Here is a 21,080-nt window from a genome sequence, read left to right on the forward strand (position 1 = left end):
GGGCGTTTGAGCCCAAAAGCTTGTAGGAAAAAGCAAGGTTCTTCGGGGGGAATCTTTGATTAGACCAACTTAAATAGTTGGAAAAAAAAATTCTTAGCAAGTTTTTGGGTTTAAAAACCCTTTGTCAGGCTGCAGTTGGACAACCTGCAGAAAAAAGATATTTTGTTTTGGTGCTTGCCTAGTTGGTCAAACAAAAAGTATCATCACTGAACCAAGAGCTCCACAGTTTTGCATTTCTTTTTGTCTCAGAGCAACCCGGCTGGCACCAAGTACATCCCCGAGTCCATGGCAGAAGAAGAAAAGAAGGAAGAAGAAGAAAAGGGAGAAGGAGGAGGAGGAAGAAGAAAAGGCAGAAGGAGGAGGAGGAGGAGGAGGAAAGAAGAGAAAGGAGGAGGAGGAGGAGGAGGAAGAAGAAAGAAGAAAAGGCAGAAGGAGGAGGAGAAAGAAGGGAAAAGAAAAAGAAGAGAAGGGAGGAGGAGGAGGAGGAAGAAGAAAGAAGAGGAGGAGGAGGAAGAAGAAAGAAGAAAAGGCAGAAGGAGGAGGAGAAAGAAGGGAAAAGAAGAAGAAAGAAGAGAAGGGAGAAGGAGGAGGAGGAGGAAGAAGAAAGAAGAGGAGGAGGAGGAAGAAGAAAGAAGAAAAGGCAGAAGGAGGAGGAGAAAGAAGGGAAAAGAAGAAGAAAGAAGAGAAGGGAGAAGGAGGAGGAGGAGGAAGAAGAAAGAAGAGGAGGAGGAGGAAGAAGAAAGAAGAAAAGGCAGAAGGAGGAGGAGAAAGAAGGGAAAAGAAGAAGAAAGAAAAGAAGGGAGAAGGAGGAGGAAACAGGAGGAAGAAGGAGGAGGAGGGTGGTTAACACCTGTGAAAGGCCGTCAGGAAGGGACCCGAAGGAGCCGAGGAGCGAGCTCCCCCCGCGCCCGCCTGGCAGAGGACAGTCCGAGGCCGGGGCACCCCCAGGCTCTTCCACCCGGGAACAGAAAAGTTTGTTTTCTGTGTTTCCCCCAAGAACCGCTCCGCGGCCGCCGCCAAACGCAGCGCAAACCCCGCACCGGAGAAGTTTGCAGGCGGCGGCGCGTGCGCGGGGGGCGCAGCCGGGGCGCCCGGGCAGGAGCGGGGGCCGGGCCGGGCCGCCCCTTCCCCGCCCCCGAGGCCGCACGCAGCGCGGTGCACAGACGCCTCCTCCCCGCTCCTCCTCCTCCCGGCGCAGTTTGCCGCCCTCCCTCCTTCGTCCGCCGCCGGAGCGCTGCGCCCATGGAGGCCCGGGCCGCGGCGGGACTGTGGGAGGCGGCCGGGAAAGTTTGCAGGGCCGGGGCGGCGATGGCGCGGGCGCGGGCGGGCGGGCGCGGGCCGCCGTGGCTCGTGTGGCTGGCACTGCTGTGGCGGCTGAGCGCGGCCGAGGCGGAGTTTTCCATCCTGGACGAGGCGCAAGTTGTGGCCACGCAGATGCGGCGGCTGGCGGCGGAGGAGCTGGGGGTCGTCACCATGCAGGTACGGCGGGAGGGACCGGGAGCCGCCCGCCCGGCTCGCCCCAGCCTCGCAACTTTTCTTGCCAGGCGGCACCTCCCGCTTTCCTTCCCCGGGAGGTTTGGGGTGGGTGGGCTGCTTGACCGAGGTCTGGTGCTGTGCCAGCTCGCTCCAGGGTCGCATCCAGCCCTTCCTAGGGACGGTCCCGAGCCACCACGGGCTCCCGAGAGGAGCGGGCGCAACAATGGTGCGGCGAGGCAAGAGGGTGCAGGCGGTCTGTCAGAGGGACTGTCCTCCTCCATCCCCGCTCCCGCCCTCGCTCCTGCTCGAGGGTTCAGGGGTCCGGAGATGTTGGGGTCGGAGGGGACCGCCGTAGGTCATCGAGTCCGACCCCCTGCCTCGGGTAAGAAAGCCATTATTTTTGTCCTTGCCTTTGTGGTAGCTCAGTGGCTGTGATTTCTGTCATCCTTGATTGCACTTGCAGAGGACGCTAATAGCTGCGTTGCAAGTATCCACTACAAGTCCCAGCCCTAACCCTAACCCCCCCCCCCCCTAAAAAAAGTGAAATCGGATCCCAAAGGCTTTACGATCCAAGGTATGGTCAGCAACAAACAAATGCAGTTTTAAAAGCTTTGCAATGGAAAAGGAGACACTTTCATGAAATCAGCAGGGGTCTGTGCCCAAATGGCCCCTTTATCTGCTCCCGAACTGGCTTCATTCTCCCACCTTTGAAACATCATTGTGTTGGCCGGCCTCCTAGGGCTGTGCTTTGTGCGGGGAAAAATACCGTGTTGTCTCTTGTCGTGTATTTAAATGGCTTCACTTAATAAGGTGGGTTATTGATATATTGAACTAAGGGAAAAACAAGAAAGTCACTTTTTCCATCTACAGTTCTACAGCACCTATCTTTTTCCCTTGTAAGTTGTGCGTGTGGTAGATCGGTGAGTGCTGGAGCCTCTCTCTAGTAAAAAATTAAATTAGTATAATGATGTTTCTGTGCCTATTTCCTCAGTATATAAAAAGAGGCAAAAAACAAACACACTTCTGACTAATGCTGTCAGCTTCAAAGCATCCCTTTGTTTGTCTCTTTTCTTTTTTATTTTTTTAAGAGACCGTATTTTGAGTTATTTCCCACATCAGCACTTCGCTGTTCGTAAGCCGAGGCAGGACACTTCCATAACAATTGTACCTCGTTCCTGGCTCCAGAAAACATGTTGATGGCAGCGAATGGCTCTGCAAAATACCACTAGTAAACACAGTGCATTTATTATGACTTGGATAGTCTGAGGCCAAAAGTTATTAGCGTCGCAAAGCTAGTAGATGAAGGTTTTTCAGAGTTTCCATTATGAATCCTTTTTTCATGTTCTCAATATTTTGGCTGTTGTAAAACCCAGCAATTTAAAGGGAAGCCTTCCCCCTCCAATTACATTGTTACAGCTGCTTTTGATTAAAGCTGTTGAAAACAAACCTCCCATGATTTTAGAAGCTTCTTTGTTGACCTCTTCAGTAGAACAAAAATATTATGATACACATCAGTGTAGTATCTGATTCGTTGCAAATTTTAAAGAGTTGAAAATTGGTAAGCTAATACCTTAAAAAGGAGTCCATGCAATCAGTGCAGACTTTATGTGGTTTACTCCGTGCTGTTCGTGCATGGTACGTAGAGAAGTGTTGGCTGAAAGAGGTGCCTGTGGGCAAAGGTGGGTGAAATATGGATGCAATGGGGTTCACTGTAACCAGAGTACAGCCAAGAACAAGTACTCTTTAATGGGATTGTGGAAGAAGAGCGAGAGCTTTTTCTGTACCTTGAAGCTTGAAAGAGAGCTCAAAATCAGGCCCCAGTGAAGGAAGCAAAAAGGAGTGGCTTGGTTTAGTGCTTGGGCAGAGCGAAGGAGATGGGAGACAGCAGGAGAGGGAGTCAAAAAGGGAAAGAGTTGAAACCAGTGGAGACATTTAAAAATGGCAGGAGACAGGAGGGGGATAAGTAGGTGTATCTGGTCGGTTGAGATGGAGAGGGAGGTTATGGGAATTTGTTTGAAGAGATTATACAGAGGGAGCAGCCACTGTATTTGTCAAAAATCTGAAATGTGAAGGAAGGAGACACAAGAGTCAGGGAGTCAGCAGCAACTGTCTGGGTATCTAGTTGCTACTTCTGGTGACGGGAAGGATGGAGGTGGTGTTAACAGTCACTGAGGTGGGAGGTAGCAGTGAGAGGCCTTGGAAACGATCATTCCAGTCACTGGGGGTCAGAGTGGTAAGAGATCCCTTAAATGCCAGGGTGCAGTATCAGACAAGCAGATGGAAATGTGTAAATAGAAGATGAGAGGTTGATTTGGGGCATTTGAGTTGGGGGGAAGAGGTGTTAGAAAATAAGAAAATTGAAGATGGGACCTCCAAAAGTATAGGGGAGGTGAGGTAGATGAGAGCCTCTAGCAGAGATGTTAAGAAAGTAAGAGGAAAACCAGGAGAATACAGAGCCTGAGAAGCCCATGAAAGGGTTATGGTACATAAATCATAAGGCAGAAAATAAAATAGTTTCTGATTGGAGCAGTGGGCTAATATTTTTGTGTGGGCTAACAAAACTTCTCCTTGAAGCTGTCTAATTTCTGTGATCTTTTTTTTTTCTTCATATTGCTGCTGAGATACCTGTCTACTGAGCATCAGTAGGAAAGCTTATTGTTTTTAATGGATTCTCATTTACATATTTATTGGTGAAAAGACCGAGTTGCATGCACTTAGTAAGCGTAATACCAGTTGCTGTACCAAACATGAGGATGGTAGGACATTACTTGCAACATTTTGGCACTTATTTACAGGTGCTTACATGGGGTGTGACAGTGCAATATCTGATCTTTATTAATTCTTATGCTTTACCTCATGATTGTTGCTGTGTATATGTTGCTTAAAATCTAACCTGAAATCAATTTGAAACCGTATAAAATAGTATGCCATAAATAATAATGCAGTGAGGGCTAAGGATTATATAGCTATGGGGTTTCTTGTGTGAGGTACAGCATTTGCTGAATAGATCAGAGAGCAGTAAAATACTACATTTTAATTTGTATTATTCATTTCAAATAAAATGAATAAATGTGCTTCTGTTATGTGTTTCTTTGTTATTTGTAAAGACTATATTTTAAGAAAAGAATGGGTTCAGTACCTCATATGATTCCATGGTTTATTATGCCTTCATAAGCAATTAAATAAATACACTGCATGCAGCTCTTTAATTTCACCTATTGTACCTATTAATTGTAGCTCTTGCACCATAAATTAGAAATGTATGTGCCCTGAAACACAGGACCTTAATCTTGCATGTATTTATTTTTATAGGCCCATGACTAAGAATATAATTTTAATACAGCTGTATTGTATTTAACATGGAGAGTGCAATGAGTCCATACAAGACTATCTCCAGTCCTATAGTGCTACCCACAAATTGGCTGGAGGAGATTGTGCAGCAACATGTTCCATTCCCTAGTCCTCTCCTTGCTTTCCCAAATGACCGAGTATGCTGTCATGAGTATGACAGTCCCAGAAGCGTCTGAACAAAGGGCAGGGCTAGAAGCTTGGGTTTTTATGATGGTGTGCTATACTGTTGTGAAACTAAATTGCCCTGTAGTCCATTTATGTACGTATAAATTCCAATACACAAACAGAACAAGCAAATGAAGATAGGGTCTAGTTGGCTAGAAGGAGCGTTTTGTTATTTTTTAATGTACTTTACACAGTGGTTTCTGTCAAGCCCTTTTGACTTAAAGGTTGTCACCATTAACAGTAACATACCCAAAGTTTTCAGGCAGCAGTGTCGTTGAAAAGTTTTTATGAATTACTTTTTGGCATCAAAGATACCTGTAACTGCGAGTGATCATAGGGAAAAACGCATCTTTTTCAAGTATGTTTATTTGGCTTTGATAATGCTCTGGGCCAAATTAGCTGTTGACTTGACTCCATAGGTTTGTGGAAGCTATGTCCTCAGAAAATCTAGCCCTTTGGGTGACTGTACATGAGCGCGGAAGGCTGTTCCAACGTGCTGTAATTGCAGTGTGTTGAAGCAGACTCGATTACCACACTAATTAATTACTAGAGGTGCATTGATACATTGGCCTATATCGTATCAGCACCAGTAAAAGAAAATTGACATTATCGGCAATTGGCTTTTTGGCTGATAAAGTTGCCAGTTAAATGCTGTATGTATGCGCAGCTGCAGCACATGTGCGACCAACCTGACAGCTTGGAGAGCAGCATCCAGCTGGTAAGTCTGTTGAGGGGAAGGGTTGGGGAGAGGAAAGGAGGTCAAGAGGGCAGATCAAGGCCCCTGCGGTTAGGGAGGGAGTGGGGCTGGGGCTGAGTGCGGAACAGCCGTGAGCGGAGCATCCAGGTGGTGGCTCCCACTGCTACGTGCCCCCCAGGGGAAGCCATGGGGGGGCACGGATCGGGGTGAGGGTGGGCTTCTGCTGCAGGCTGAGACTGGGGGCAGTGCCGTGCTCTTCCCAGTGGGGGGCTGGGCTGGGGCTACGCTCGGGCATGGCGGCAGTGGTGCTGGGAGACGGGAGTTCCAAATAGGTCTTTTTTGGTGGCATTTGGCAAGCTTTCTCTCTCAGACTCCCCACCTATAAATGGAGGTGTATACATAGGTTTAAAAAGTGTTGAGAGGATTAATGAACACTCTGACAAGGAAAACTTCTATGCAAGGACTTTGTAATTCAAGGAATGTATATAATTTCATAACCATTTAGGAGCAGAAAAAAGTCATAGATTCAAAGGGTTTTGAAAATTTTGACGATGGATCTGTTTTGAGCTTTCACGCTTAGTCTGTCAGAGGAGCACAGTCCTCCCTTTCTCTTTCCTCTGTCATCCACAATTACAATTACTTACAATTTTGTAAGTCTGAAGAAAAATGATCTCCTTATACCCAGAATGACTCATGACTACTACCAAGCTGGGGGGAGTAGTAGATAGGTTGGAAGGTAGGGCTAGGATTCAGACAGATGTAGACAAACTGGAGGACCAAAACGAATCTCATGAGGTTCAATAAGCACAAGTGCAAAGTCCTGCACTTAGGTGTGGAACAATCCTATGCACCAGTACAGGCTGGGGACCAACTGGCTGGGCAGCAGCTCTTCAGAAACGGACTTGGGGGTTACGTGAACAAGAAGCTGAATATGAGCCAGCAGCATGCCCTTCTTGCAAAGAAGGCTAACATCATACTTGGCTGCATTAGTAGGAGCATTACTAGAAGACTGAGGGAAGTGATTCTTCTCTATTTGGCATTGTTGAGGCCACATCTGGAGTATTGTGTCCAGTTTTGGGCCCCCCACTACAGCAAGGATGTGAATAAATTGGAGAGTTCAGTGGAGGGCAATTAAAATGGTTAGGGGGCTGGGGCATATGACTTCTGAGGAGAGGCTGAGAAAACTGGGCTTATTTAGTCTGGAGAAGAGAAGACTGAGGTGGGATTTGATAGTAGCCTTCAGCTACCTGAAGTGTGGTTACAGAGAGGATGGGGCTAGACTGCGAGTGGGCAAAATACAGCCTACAGGCTGGATCTGGCCTGCCAACTGATTGTACCCGGCCTGTGGGCAGGCAGCTGCAAACTCATGGAATCTGGCGGCTCCGACCGATGCGTGGTGCTGGGTGGGCAGGGCTGTTTTCACCACACTGGGCAGGTGGTTGGGACTGCTTTTGCCCAGCGCTGATATGGTGGCATCAGCTGTAGACCCAGGTGGATACCCCAGTTCCCAACTGGAACCTGCTGGCCGTGTTCACAGCTGATGCCAGCGCCCGCCTGGGGCTGCTTCTGTTATACCAGGTGGGTGCTGGCATAAGCTGCAGATGCGGCTGGTAGGTTCCAGGTGGGGTGGGGAGGGAACGCTCCACATCCCCACCCTGAAACTGTTAGCTGTGTCCACAACTGATACCAGCATCTGCGGGGAGCTTAGCGGGTGCTAGCATAAGCTATGGGCACGGCTGGCAGGTTTCGATCAGGGTGGGGATCAGGACGTGCTGCAGCTCTGGGCAGGGTGGGATTTGGAGTGTGCTGCAGCTTTGGGTGGGGTGAGGATGGCAAGCTGGGGCAGAGAGAGAAATGTGGCCCTCAAGTGGACATCAAAACTCATTAAGTGTCCCTCCTGCCAAAATAATTTTGAGTTATGCTCTCAGTGGTGGTAGGTGACAGAACAAGGAATGATGTTCTCAAGTTGCAGCAAGAGAAGTTTAGATTAGATATTAGTAAAATTCACTCACTAGGGGTAGTAAAGCACTGAAACAGGCTACCCAGAGGGGTTGAGGAATCTCCATCCTTAGAGATTTTTAAGACCTGGCTAGATAAAGCCTTGGCTGGGATGATCTAGTTGGGGCTGGGCCTACTTTGAGCAGGGGGTTGAAATAGATGGCCTCCTGAGGTCCCTTCCAACCCTAATTATCTATGATGCTAAGATTCAAATGTTTAAAAAAATACATTTTTATGAGCTGAATTACAACACTGTTTCTTGGGGTATAGGTTGTAGCCACATTGATCTAAGGACACAGGCAGACAGGGTTCTTTGGGTGAACCTGATATCTTTGATTAGATCAACTTAAATAGTTGGAAAAAAAATTCTTAACAAGCTTTCGGGTTGAAAAACCCTTTGTCAGGCTAAGGAAGCATCAACAGTTTCTTTGTTTTAAATATTGATACTTGCTCAGATGAACTCTATCAATGAATTTCTGGCATACAGTCTCCTCCATCTTGATTTGCACACTTGTTCTACTAGTGGTATGTTTGGCCTCGCATGTTTCAGTGAAAGCAGGATGTGAGATATACCAGAAGGACGCACAGATGTGGAAATGCTGTCACTGCCTGGTCAGTTTGTGTGGGCAGATGAAATGACAGCTGTTGTTGGTATTCTGATTCAGTCTTTATTTTCATAGAGGTGTAATCATAATTGGTAATCCTTGCCCATTAGTCTTCACAGAAGGAGTTAGGTATCCAAAGAACGGACTTGCTTGTATTGAAATGAGCGCTTGGCTGAGACAGGTTCTGTTTCTCACGTGTCCACAAACTTTTCCAGCATAGCACTCGGGCAATCTGTGCCACAGTTTTCCCTTTCTGAAATAGGGATCAAAATATTTGCAGGGTGAACCTGAAAGTTCATAAAGTTCTCAAATCAAAAAAAGTAATGAGCACAATGGGAGAAGCTATAAATCAGTGATCAGTCTGATCTTAAATCAGGACCTGTTATTTGCAAAGTGTGTAAATAGATCAGGTAGGACTTCAAATTTTGTATGCAGTTTACCACATAATAACAGAATAGGTACATACAAGCATCTGTTCTTTTGGTTTTAGGTTGCTTGCAGTTCAAGAAACAGCAACAGAACAAAATAAACATTAAAACGAGGAGGCAGATAAATGGTTTATGAGCCGTTTTATTTAACGTCGAAGTCTACATTATAATAGTAATTATGAGTAGAAACCAGTGGAGTAAAATCTCATCTGTTTTACATGATTATGCCTTGGTTTGGATCCAGCCATAACAATCTTTTTACAGGCTCTGTGAAAGCCTAAGACTGCAGCAGTTTTTCATCCCACTTGTTTTTTTCTTTTTTGCATGAAACATTTCAAAAAGATATAGTGAGGTCCTGGTGGAAGGGCAGTTGAAATCGTCAATCTTTAGGAGAATGAATCTGAATTTTTAATTAGGCTTTGAGTTGTTTCTTCAAAGTGTCGAGACATCATTAGTGATGTAAGTCTTGTTGCATTAGTGGAGACTGACATTTCACTTCAAACACAGAGAATGCAGCTGTCCTGTGCAGATAAAAGTTGCCAAATGTGGTGCAGCAAGGTGGATTGGTAGATAATTAGCTGTCCCACTTTACTGCTGTGTTGAAGAACCCTGCCAGTCATGGGAGGGGGAAAGGAGGAATTTATTAACGGGAGGAAATCCAAGTATGTCATAAAGCAATTTGGAATCTCTCGGCTGTGGCAGGGCTGATAAGACATATGTTAAGGAAGTGCACAAAGTAAATACAGTATGTGTTAGCCAACTTTTTTTCTTAGCTTAATTCAGTAGAGGAGGACTGGCAAGAACCTAATGTTCTCTGCAGTACAACAAGGAAATGGCAGTGGTTCCATCAGCCTGACCTGGCATTGGTAGGAAAGAAATTAACATTTACATTTTGCACATCAATTAAAAAAGCACAATTTACAATGTTTGGGGCTGGCAAGGAAGGCCAATTGTATCATCAGTTAGTGCATTTGGGGAAAAAAGTTTCAAACAGGATATTTTTAAATATTCTGATCTTATCCAGTGCAAGTGTTCTATGTAAAGAAATAACTTTAATTGTAGAATGTATCTGGATTTGTGCATGAATAAATGCATTACGTTTTCACAGAATAGTGTATTTTCCCTTAGCTTAGTGGGATTGCCCCATAATTTACGTCCCCTCTTTAAAGCCTTCGTATAGGGCTTTTCAGTTTGTTTCATAATCTAAGTGAAACATATAGTAACTGAAACATACATCTGTCTTTCATTTTGAACTTAAAGTGATGCATGAAGAGAAGCATTATAGTGAGGAGAGTGTGCCATTTAATGTCCCTGATTCAGTACCATGAAAGTTAATGGGAACTTTGCCATTGCCATCTACGAACATAGGATCCAGTCCCATGTAAATACATCTGGTGTGTCTTTAAATTACAAAAAAGTCTTGTTTTAAGTCTTTCTGAAGTCTTTCTTTAAGTCTCTCTCTCATAGGAAGCATAATAAACAATACAATAAAAATATCTTTGATGTATAAAATTTCATTTAATGTGTTATCAATTCTGCCTTATAAGATAGTAACTAAATGGCAGTTCTGTTTTTCTGATGGATTGCATCGTTCTTTGCTTAATAAAAGCAAAGTTTATTATGCAGTGTGGAAACCTCATAACACACGACTCTTGGTAACTATAACTTCCTCGTTATTGATTGTCCTAGCACTCTTCTGTGGTGGTGGTGGTAGTAGTTGAAAATGTATGATATTACTGAAGTCACAAACAAAGCTTAAAAACTGAATCTGTAAAAGTAAGGTGATACTTACCAGATCTTATCAGTGTCTGTAGCAAGAAATACCTTTTATAATTGTGTGCATGAGAGAATCGTAAAAAAAGCTTGAATTAAAACTTTAACAGCTATCCTAAAAGAATCTGCTCATCTCCTTTTTGGAGGAGAGGATAAATGCTTTCTACAACCATAAGCTCCCAAAGCATGAAAAGCATGCGTGGTCCAGACAACATTTAACACTGCTTTGGGGCTCTTAACTAGACCTGGCTGGGAGCTTTCCAACAGAATGTTGAAAAATACTGAGTTGTTTAGGAGCGTGAATGAGATCCCCCTTCTTTCTGCCCAGGATAGCCTGGATATTTTTTAATGAAAAGTTGACTTTTCCAAGGAGAGTGGATCATTTTTATTAAAAAAGTTAAACTGCAAAAGCAATTTTCTGTCACAGTTTTGATGGAAAATTTTTGACCAGGTCTGCCCTTTACTGTCCTGTTGTGAGTTACTTGAGTTAAAGCAGAGAGATCTGTTACTGGTTAGGAAGAAATGCTTCAGTAGTGAGAACCTCCTCTCCCCTTCTCTTCCCCCCTCATCCCTGCCACCTCTGCTATGTTCTGCTTCTCAGGACCCTTAGTCTGAGGAGTTAATAATTAAAGGCCTCTCTCATGACACAGATTACAGTTACTGGCACTAGATTATACATATTGTTTTGAAGAAGTTTAAGTTGATTTTTGGGGGGGGGGAACATCGATTATGAGTGGTGCAAGTCAGCAGTGGCAGCACACAGTATGATACACTGTTTAAATAAATCATTTTTCAGATGTGCCAGAAGAGCTTTATGGCTTCCATAGATGTGAAGCAGAAGTAGCCTGTAACCCTCCTTATTTCCAGTGGGGTTCCTTTCTTTCTTTAAATGCTCAGCCTTTGCTCTCCCTTTGACCATGACATTTTAGAGCTGTAACCAGTCTACTGCAAGTCATAGTTACTTTTAGAGAGAAACCAGACGTGTGTGTGGTGTGCACGCACATGCTCATGGATGCGCATATGCATGCATTTGTTTTGTTTGGATTTTTTTTTCCGCCCTTCCCATCCTTCCCACGTACATATGAAACATAATAGGAATTGTTAGCTGGCTGAGTAACAATCACGAATGAGTTTTAGGCCAGAGGAAAGGGTTTTAAAACAGATGCATCTGGAAGTTCTAGAAGAGGTTTGTAGAGACTGAAAATGTTTAGCAGATGCTCTTTCTCTTTTGTTTTGGTAGGGTTCCTGCATTTCTTCTCCTTCACCTTTCTGGAACATTACTGAGGATTAAAAAACCTAACTGGCAATCCTGTTCTCTAAAATTCCTTCAAATTCAAAATCTCAAGAGCTTTTCTGAAGACAACAGATTTGTCATAGCATCTGGCTTTATCCTTTGAATTTGCTGTGGACAAAATAGAAGCTGGCCTTTGTCTCATGTTTTTAGAATAACACTGACTTCCTTTTGCTTAATTTTGCTGTACTAGTTTTATGTCTAGATTGATGTGATGTTGTCCATGTTCTCACCATCTTTTTTTCAGATGGAGTTAAGACATGACTATTCTGCCATACAGCAGATGGTAATGACTATTTTTTATAGGGTTAAACTGGAACTATGGAAACCAATATATCTTCCAAGTACCATCTGGAAGAGAATGTGTTCCAACCTTTGTTCATTTTAAAGCTTTGCTTGGATAGGGCGAATTCTTGACACAACCTCAATAAGAATTTCGTTTAAATAGACTAACATAACTCTTTTGAGCAGTTGGTTCCCTGTTTCTTTATCCTTGGAACTGATCAGGGATTGGTAGATTATAATCTGGTTTGAGAGCATGACCATAGACAGCGATACAGAAATGTCAAAAGGTGCTTTCTAGGCTCCTTTACCTTCTGTTTAGCTCTTTCCTCTACCTCCATTAAGTGAAACATTTGAAGTGTTTCCTACTGACCTACTTTTTTCTCTCTGACATTATACGGAACAAAACTGGGGAGATGTTGGCATGGTGCAAAGGGCACAGCATTGCTGAAATATCAATAATTAGGAGTCTTTGAATGAAGTAAATCTGGGCTTTAAACCACCAGCTCTAGGGAGAGGCAAGAGAGAAAGCAGACAGTTTGATATGCATCAGTGTTGGTTGTTGGGGGTGTGTGTGCACCCCCATGCACCCCCTACCAGTCACCTATGCTCCACTCTGCTGCAGCTGGGGCTGGACCAGGACATGCAGTGCACAGACACCTCTGCTCCCCTCATCCAGTCCCTTCCCCCGACGCCGGGATTCCTGTTGGCACTGTAGCTGTGCAGTCCTGGCACCATGGCCACTGGCAGCTGGGCCTGCACAGGGTAGAGTGCAATGCAGCGTGCTGAATAGCCACCCTACCTCCCCACTTGCTGCATTGAGCCGCTGCTGCTCCACGCCAGGAAAATCAAGTCAAACCCCCCTGCAGCCAGCACGGACTATTGGCACTGCAGTGGCAGCAGCTCATCACAGTGGGCAGGATATCTACTTAGCATGCTGCATCATACCCCATCTCCATGTGGGCTTGGCTCCCAGTGACTGCAGTGCTAGGATTATGCAGAGCCAATAGGAAGCCAGGTAGGGTAGGGGGATTGTGGAGGAGTCTGCACATCCTGGCCTGGCCCCAGCTGTGGCAGAGCAGAACAGTACCGAGCATAGCCCTCCCTCCTCAGGCTCCCAGCGGCTGCCGGGCCGCATAGGATCAATTGGTGAGCTGGATACAGCCTGCGGCCCACCCCTGCTCTGTTATCTAAAAGGTGCTCTGTAGCTGAGGTTTCTCTAGCCCCTCAGTCACAGCTTTCACAAAAGCATTTATTGCAGTGGCATAGCACCTTGGGGTGCCCTGAGGTCCTTTCAAGTGTGCCATGGGAGGTGGGCAAACATGAGTCACAAAATTAACCCAGAGATTTCAAATAGGAATTCACTGTTTTAAAAGCATTTTGACCTATTGCGGTCTTTCTGAGTTCTTTGCAAGAGAAATGTTGCTGTATTACTTTTCTGTAGTCAAAAATGAGTGAAAACTAATAAGAGTTGGCATGTTCTGAAGGGTGCCTTGAGCTGGAAGAGGGATGCCTTGAGTCTGGGAAGATTGAGAGCCACCAATCTGTTGTATTGTATGTGGGAGTTTTAAAGAACTCAGTTCTGGAATTTCACCATTCCTTCACGTGGATAGATGAAGTCAGAGGTCCTCCACATTTAACAGTCATTTGGGCTAGTATGTTTTAGGCACACTAATTTCAGTAGCTTGTGGCATGTATGGGAATGATGTGGCCAGCTTTACATCCAGCTGCCTTTGACTTCCCAATACAAATGGTTAAGTACCTATTTACATGTTGGTCAACTCATGGCAACTCTTGACACAAGTTCAGAGTAGGGCTTGCACTTTCTTCTCTGGAGCAGAACACCTTATCATTCTGCCACCTCTGTCCCAGATGAAGTGGGCTGGATGTAAATAGAGATGTGATGGTGTTCAATTTCCATTTGGCTGGTGGGAAGACCAGTATGGAGAATGAGACTGAGGGCTACTGTCACATATCATCTAGGACTGCTTCAGACTAGCACAAAAGCTATCTTGCTTTGTAATATAGCATATGGGATACGACTTTCTATTGGTGAAAGAGGAAGCAGGTAATTTATTGGAAAGAGCAGAGGCCTGACATCCTGGACTGGTAATCAGGAGATCTGGATTCAGTTCTTAGTTCTGTTACAGATTTTCTTTCACTTGTCCACAATCAGTCTTCATTTTTCCCGATCTGAAAAATGAGGATGCTAATACCACTCTGTTTCACAAGGGTGACAGAAGAATGATTCACTAACAGTGGTGAAAACAATAATTTTCAGAATGGTCTGGAAAAGGCTTAGTTTTGAGCACAGTTACAGGTGCAAGCTCTCTATGGGTTGAGAGCACAAAGTAACTTTCAAAGGGAGTGGTGTGTTCAGTTTTGTTCGAGCCACCTCCCTTCAAATTGAAGTACCAGTCTTCCATACTAGAATTTAGGCTTGATATTGAATTTGTAGTTTAGTCCCTGTGAGACTCCTTAGTCTGGTTTCTCTCTTCTGACAACTAGATTTATGGCTAGATGCAATAAAAGGCATATTGTGCAGTAAAACGGAGATGGGGCTTTACCACAGGCTACCTGCTCTGCAGCAATTGCCTTGTGCGCATGCTCTTACCCTAGTTAAGTGGATACTTACACCTCTTTCATTGCTTCAGAAAATTTACTTCTCTTCTTCAAGGATACTGAGCCAGTTGATTGTCCTTGTGACTTGTCTTTACCCAGAATACACAAGGATATTGTCTGTTGATTTTTTTTTGTTTTGTTTTTTGTTTTGGTTTTTTTTGAGAGCTCAGTACCACCTGCAGGAAAAAGAATCATTCAAACTTCTGATCATTTTTTTTTCCTCCTTTTCAAGAATTGCAGAACAAAGTGGGGAAAGGCCACCTGAGCTCAGCGAATCATATACTGTTATTGTGACTTCCTTAAGCCTTTGGTCATGTGTCCTAAGAATCTGAGTTCCTTCCAACCCCCGCAGAATTCAATCCATCAATCTTAATAGGGCTAGGGATAGAAATTACACATAAACCAATATAAATGATCAGAAACCGGTTCAAATCTGTAATACAACAGAAGTTCAGTGCACATAAACTATTTTCAAAATGGCTGAAACCAGTTTGAGATAAACCTGGATGGATATAGTATCAGACTTAACTGATTCAGGTTAAATTGGTTTATTGAACTTCTGTCCCCTCCAGGTTTGAGTTAACTCAACAATCCTCCAGTATCCCAGAATGCTTTGCACCTCCCCCATACACACCCCATTGCAGGGTTGGTGAGCTAGCCTTGACCCAAGCTGTCTGCTCCCTCCATGCAGAGAAGTGTGCTCTAGTGCCACCCCAGCTTCTGGTCTGGGCCACTGTAGGCATGTGGCTGCATTTTCGGCATCAAAAGTGAATGTCTGTTCCCTTGCTTATCAGTTCAATGTACACAGTTTAGATGAACTTGCAAAGATTGAATTGATTCAGCCTCGGGGTTTTTAAGTGTCTGTTCTTAGCCTAGGTGCCAAACCAGCGTTTTGTAGATAAAATGTTAGAGGGTTGGAAGGGACTTCAAGGATCATCTAATCCCAGCCCCTCTGCACAGATGGAGAATGAACTATTCCCTTTTTGGTTTTATATTACTTTAAAACTTTGTATTTGAACAATAGTTTGAAAGTTATGTTTCCAGGCTTATTCCAGTTAAAGAAATACAAGAAAACCAGGCCAAATAGGTTGAAACTGTCCTGTTGGAAGAGATCTTTTGTCCCACATGCACTCATGCAGCTATGGATTAGATAGTCTCCTTGAGAATTTCTTTTAACCAAAGAATGTGTGATTCTTCTAACAATAGTCATTTAATGCTTTTTAATTCATTTTTCCCCCTATGGCTCCCCTTATGACTGACAGGTGGGATGTGGGAATTATTCCCTCAGTCTGGGCTGGTGGAGTTGAACAACAGAAAATTTACAGAGAAAATTATACTCTGGTTCAGACAGGAACACCGAAATAAACACTTGACTGTCAATTTGTCAAATTGTAAGCCAATGGGTTATGCTTCTGTTTTTAAACCATAAATGCTGAAGTTTTTGGTCTGGCAGATTAAAATTAGAATGTATCTTGTAGCCAGATGCACATAATTGCTGTGCATTACTTATAAGTAGCCTTGATTTTTCTTTAAAAGGTAACGTTACACAGGAATTAAGGTTGAAAGTGCAAATTGAATATTAAAATTCTTAACTGGAAGGGTTGGAAAAAATTGTCTCACTACCACTGAGTATCTAAACATATATAAATGGAGGACACAATTGAGAATTGCAGTTTAATATAGGCTTTTCTATGTAATTTAGGAAATAAACTACCCTTTTTTAATCTGAGAGAGAATTGTAAAAACATTTCCCAGCGTTGAGGAAATAAAGAAAAATGAACAATTATACTGCAGTAAAATCCCTGTTACAGAGCATTTGAGTAACTGGAATTTCTGGGTGGCCGGATGCAGGGGGGAGCTCATACAGAGCCGCCACCCACCACCCTGCGCTGTAGCCACTGCCAGCTTCGGGTAACCTGCATTTTTAGATACCTGCCCCCTTCCTGCCCCCCATTCCTTACTTGTGCTGGATAACAGGGATTTTACTGTAATTTGTGTTGTGTTTTTTTGTTTTATTTTTTAGGAAACAGCTTTTTTAATTTTTATCTCCAGATTTAAAACAATTTCAAATTGTTTTTAAAACTCATTCTCTATGACTTGCTAATTAAGAATTTTGTTTTTCCATTTTAAAAAAATGTAAAACTTCTTAAAACCTAAAGTCTGGCATTCATTAATTTCTTTACAAAAAGAACCACATCCAACCAGGAGGGCATGCATTTCAAGAAGCGGCTGAAAACAAGCCATGCCTAATTTATGGCCCTTCATCAGCTGCCTTGGTATTCTTGATTAATCTTCTTCATATTAGAAGCATTGTATCTGCTATATTTCAGTTTCTTATTATCAGCTCTGTAGCCCTCTGCTCTTTCCAAATTTAAATTGAAATTGGCTCAATAAGCTGAGGAGAAGGTGTTTCTAATTGAACTTAACACCAGTTAGCAGCATTGATTTCAGAGGAATTGCTTTTGATTGCTATCAGTGTCAAAACAAGTTTTCTCATTTTTTAAAAATAATATTTTCCCTTTCCCCTATTTAACTGCATAGATCCTTCATGTAGCAAGAGTTCAGTCCCCTTAGAAGTTAGCAAAGTACTACTGTCCATCCATGGTCCTACATCATTTCAGTATCTGGTCTGAGTAACATTAATTGTTCATTTAAATCTAGATAATACCCTCACTCAGTCGCTGTCATACCATTGTTCCTTGAGACTGGCAGTCTCAATGTTTTTTTTGAGATTTCCATTCTTCTGGTTCTGTATCCATAAAAATGGGTGAGTTTACAAGTAAATGGAAATTTTCATTCTTTTTGCTATAGATATATGAAAACAAAATTTGTTCAGGATTTTATTTTTCCCTTGCATTTATTATTTTTAAAAAGTGAGTATATTTTGGGAACAAAGTCTCAAATTCCTGCTGCTTTTTGTATGTCTGCAACATTATTATTAAAATCAAATAGGGAAAAGGCCACTTTTTATGGCTTCCTTCCTTATTTATTTTGTGTAAATATTTGTTTGAAGTGCTAAATCTGAGTTACTGCATGATGAGTACTGCATCTCCTCCATGGCTGCATTCACCAGGGGTTTAAGAGAAAAAATATGCATAGTTGCTGGCTGCTGCTTCAATCTGATGTAGTCGGGAGACCTACAAATTACCATCTTCTTTCTAAATTTACAATTAAACAATAACAACAAAGAGTGTTTTGTCAGATGGCCAGTGGCTAAGATTATAAAGAGGGTTATATGTTGTCCCCTGCCAGCAATAGCAGGGGGTTGGACTTGGTGACCTAGGAGACTGATATTACATCCTGTTCTCTTGTGAGTATCTTTTGGCCTCTGGCTCTTAACCTAGTTAGTTAGTCATTAGTTGCCATGAAAGACGGGCCCAGAAGTGATTTTAATCATATGATATTAATGACTATCCCACTTCATATTTTTATTTATTAACAATATGGGATTTTTAGAATCGGTCAGCTGACAGTCAGACTCTGCACCACTGTGGAAACTGTTGAGCTCGCTACACTGGTCACTTAGGAAGTCACTACTGGAACAGTAGCTGGTGGGAAAGTAGGGCTTCAGAAAAATAATTCAGTTGAGTTTCAATTGTTAATTGAAGATCTACAGATGGCAAAACTACTATAGTACAGTATGCTTAGAGTTAAAATATCCTGAACATAAATGTTATGCAGATGATAAAGAATAGTTCAATGTGGATTACTTGTGGCTGGTTTCTCTGTGGGGGAAAAAAAAGTCTTCAGAGTTTAATGCGTTTTAAAATAGTCGCAAGAAACTCTGCCCTACCATTTTTCTGGAACATGATACTAATTTTGGCAGAGTTTTTTCCTCATACTTATTTACTCGGTAACTTGTTAACTACAAGTATCAAAAATATATTCCAGTAACCATAACCTCAAATTTCCAAATATAGCTTTTCCATATATATCCAAGAATATAGTTCTCTAAAAATATCAGTTAAAAACAACATTCTGTTTATACTACAGCATTAAGTAACTTATAGGCACCTTAATTTCTTTTGAGGGAATAGAGTTGAAGGGGCATCTTTTGGGAAAAGTAGCAAAAACTAAATGTTATATTTTGGTAGAAAGGGATTTATCAAGTGAGTATGCAATTCTTGATACTTGTTTAAAGAGTAAGACTTAGTGAATCTGTTGTGTTCCCCAGTCATAGCATCAATGGGAAGCGTTCGGGCTAAAGGTTGGTTCCCCTTCAAGAGAAAAATAGTAACTAGAATAGGAGGATGCAGCAGCAGTATTTTTAAGAGGAGAGCAGTTGTGCTATTTTTAGATCATTTGCAAAACTAATGAAATCTGTTGCTGCCTCTAGCCAAGCTAACCATGTCTGCTTTACTTAGATAGTATGATCTCTGGGTATGCAGGCTTACCCCAGGCTTTTATCTTGTGTCTAGCCCAACCCCATGACTCTCTGTGCTGGTTTGTGTGCTTTGAACCAGGCCTTGTTTGCGTGTCCATCTGCAGGTACAGATTGAAGCATCAGTTGCACGGGCCAGTGCAGAGTGTTTACTGGTAATGAGGAGGTGCCTATCTTCAGGAGGTACCTAAGCCAGGGTAGTCTTCTGACCTTCCTTTCTTCTGACCAGTCTTTGACATGCTGTGTAGTCGGCAACCAATAGAGGATCTCCTTTGCATGGACAGATATGTGAAATTTTATTGCGAGACTTAGAAAAGCTGTTCCATCTTCCATGTCTGATTAACATCCTTCCCAGCCTGAAATAATGTTAAAGCCAATACAGGCGGTCCTCAGACTTACAACACAATTGGTTCCTGAAAACCACGTCTTAAGTCGAAACATTGTAACTCTGAAACAATTTTCCCATAGGAAACAATGTTATAAATGAGGGATTGGTTCCTGAATCAAGGCTTGATACCCTATTTTCACCAAAAATAACCCAGCATTGTATACTCAGTCAAATATAGATGAGTAATATAGCTACATTAATGTAGTTATATTGTAAATAGCAATCATATTGGTTTAGAAGGACTTCTTTGAGGAGACTTTGCTGGCCATTTTGAAGGGCTCTTGGTTGGACTTTTTGAAGGGTTCTTGGCTGGGGTCTTCTCAGGAGTCTTGGCTGCAGGTTTCTCTGGAGTCTTGTCTGCTTTCTTAAAGAAAGTGTCCAAGGAAGTTTGGACAGATGCTCTCTAGGGAGATGGGTGACGCAGCAGACTTGTTCGCTGGCATGGCTTGGAGTCAGATCAAGCGTTGTAAAGTAAAAACCGACGTCAGAAAGTTGAAACAGGCGTCAATTTATAAATGTTGCAAGTGGAAAACGTTGTAACTCGAAACATAAATCGAGGACTGCCTGTACTGTCAACTGACTCTGGGTTTGATTTTCTGAACTCCCTCATCTCAAAAATGTATGTACATACATACAATTTTTTAAAAATAGTTAACTCATGATAGCTAGTATGTATACTACCAATCTAGATAGTGACATTTCTGAGGAAGTCAATCAATGTCTGAAGACAGGAGAGGGGCCTACCAAATTGGTAAAAATAATACACACTTTCATTGCCTTGGAAGGACTCTTGCTCCCCAATTGCTCTTACATGAGGCAGCCGCCCAAAAAACACTGTCCGAGTCAGAGAACCTAAGATGAACATGGAGAAAATAACGACTCAGAAATGACCTGCAGTTTGAAAGTCATAGCAACCTTAGGAATATCTGGTGTACCAGAGAAGAAAAGAGCAGGGGAGAAAAGAATGGGGAAAGTCAGAGTCGTTTTTCCTGCTTTGAGGCTCAGTCAGAGCAAGAATGAGCACTGCTGAAGGTACTCCTCAAGTAGCTACTTACCTACCCTAATGACCCTCAGATTATGGCCCCTGGACCAGGATCAGTGCCTGCTGATTTCCCTAAACCAGCACATCCTGCATTCTTTCAGTAGTTCAGGGATTGGATGGGCTATGTACCACTCCCTCCCATTCACTATAACCCTGTACACCAGCGATAGGGAGAATATGTTCACTTCTGACAATCTTGGTTTGCTTCAGTGCAATTGTGAACTGTAATGGTACGGTATGGCTTGCATTTGCACTGTTTGTTTTAACTCTACTGTTTGGATGGTTGCAGTGGTTTCTGAAAGACTGTTTATTTTAATGCTTGGTTTTAATATGTTAGCTACAATGTGACAGATCATGAACACTTTGAAAAAAAAAAATTCAGAAAGCTGAACTCAAAGGGTTTGATAAAATATCACACACAGGAGAGGGAGAGAGAGAGAGCCAGCAAGCTACATATACTACAAGAGCACTCAGCATTGCGTTGCATGTCGTCATGCACATCTCATGATATAAGCACGATATAGGCATACAAGGCACCTTTTTTTTCCATAGTTGCTGGAGCCTTCTCAGTCGCAACAGGA

General features: G+C 42.9%; 1 protein-coding gene across 2 annotated transcripts in view; it reads left to right on the forward strand.

Moving 5' to 3' along the window:
- The first annotated feature begins 397 nt into the window (after positions 1-397).
- CACHD1 (cache domain containing 1) overlaps positions 398-21,080 on the forward strand; it is a 183,471-nt gene continuing 162,788 nt past the window's right edge. The window contains exon 1 of one of the 2 annotated variants that reach the window (XM_006272603.4): positions 398-1,479. In XM_006272603.4, the coding sequence (XP_006272665.4) occupies positions 1,243-1,479 (237 nt within the window). In that variant the 5' untranslated portion in view covers positions 398-1,242. The remainder of the gene's footprint in view (positions 1,480-21,080) is intronic. The other variant, XM_019489122.2, reaches the window with a different exon arrangement.

The sequence above is a fragment of the Alligator mississippiensis genome, chromosome 5 (assembly GCF_030867095.1).
Source record: "Alligator mississippiensis isolate rAllMis1 chromosome 5, rAllMis1, whole genome shotgun sequence".
NCBI lineage: Eukaryota > Metazoa > Chordata > Crocodylia > Alligatoridae > Alligator > Alligator mississippiensis.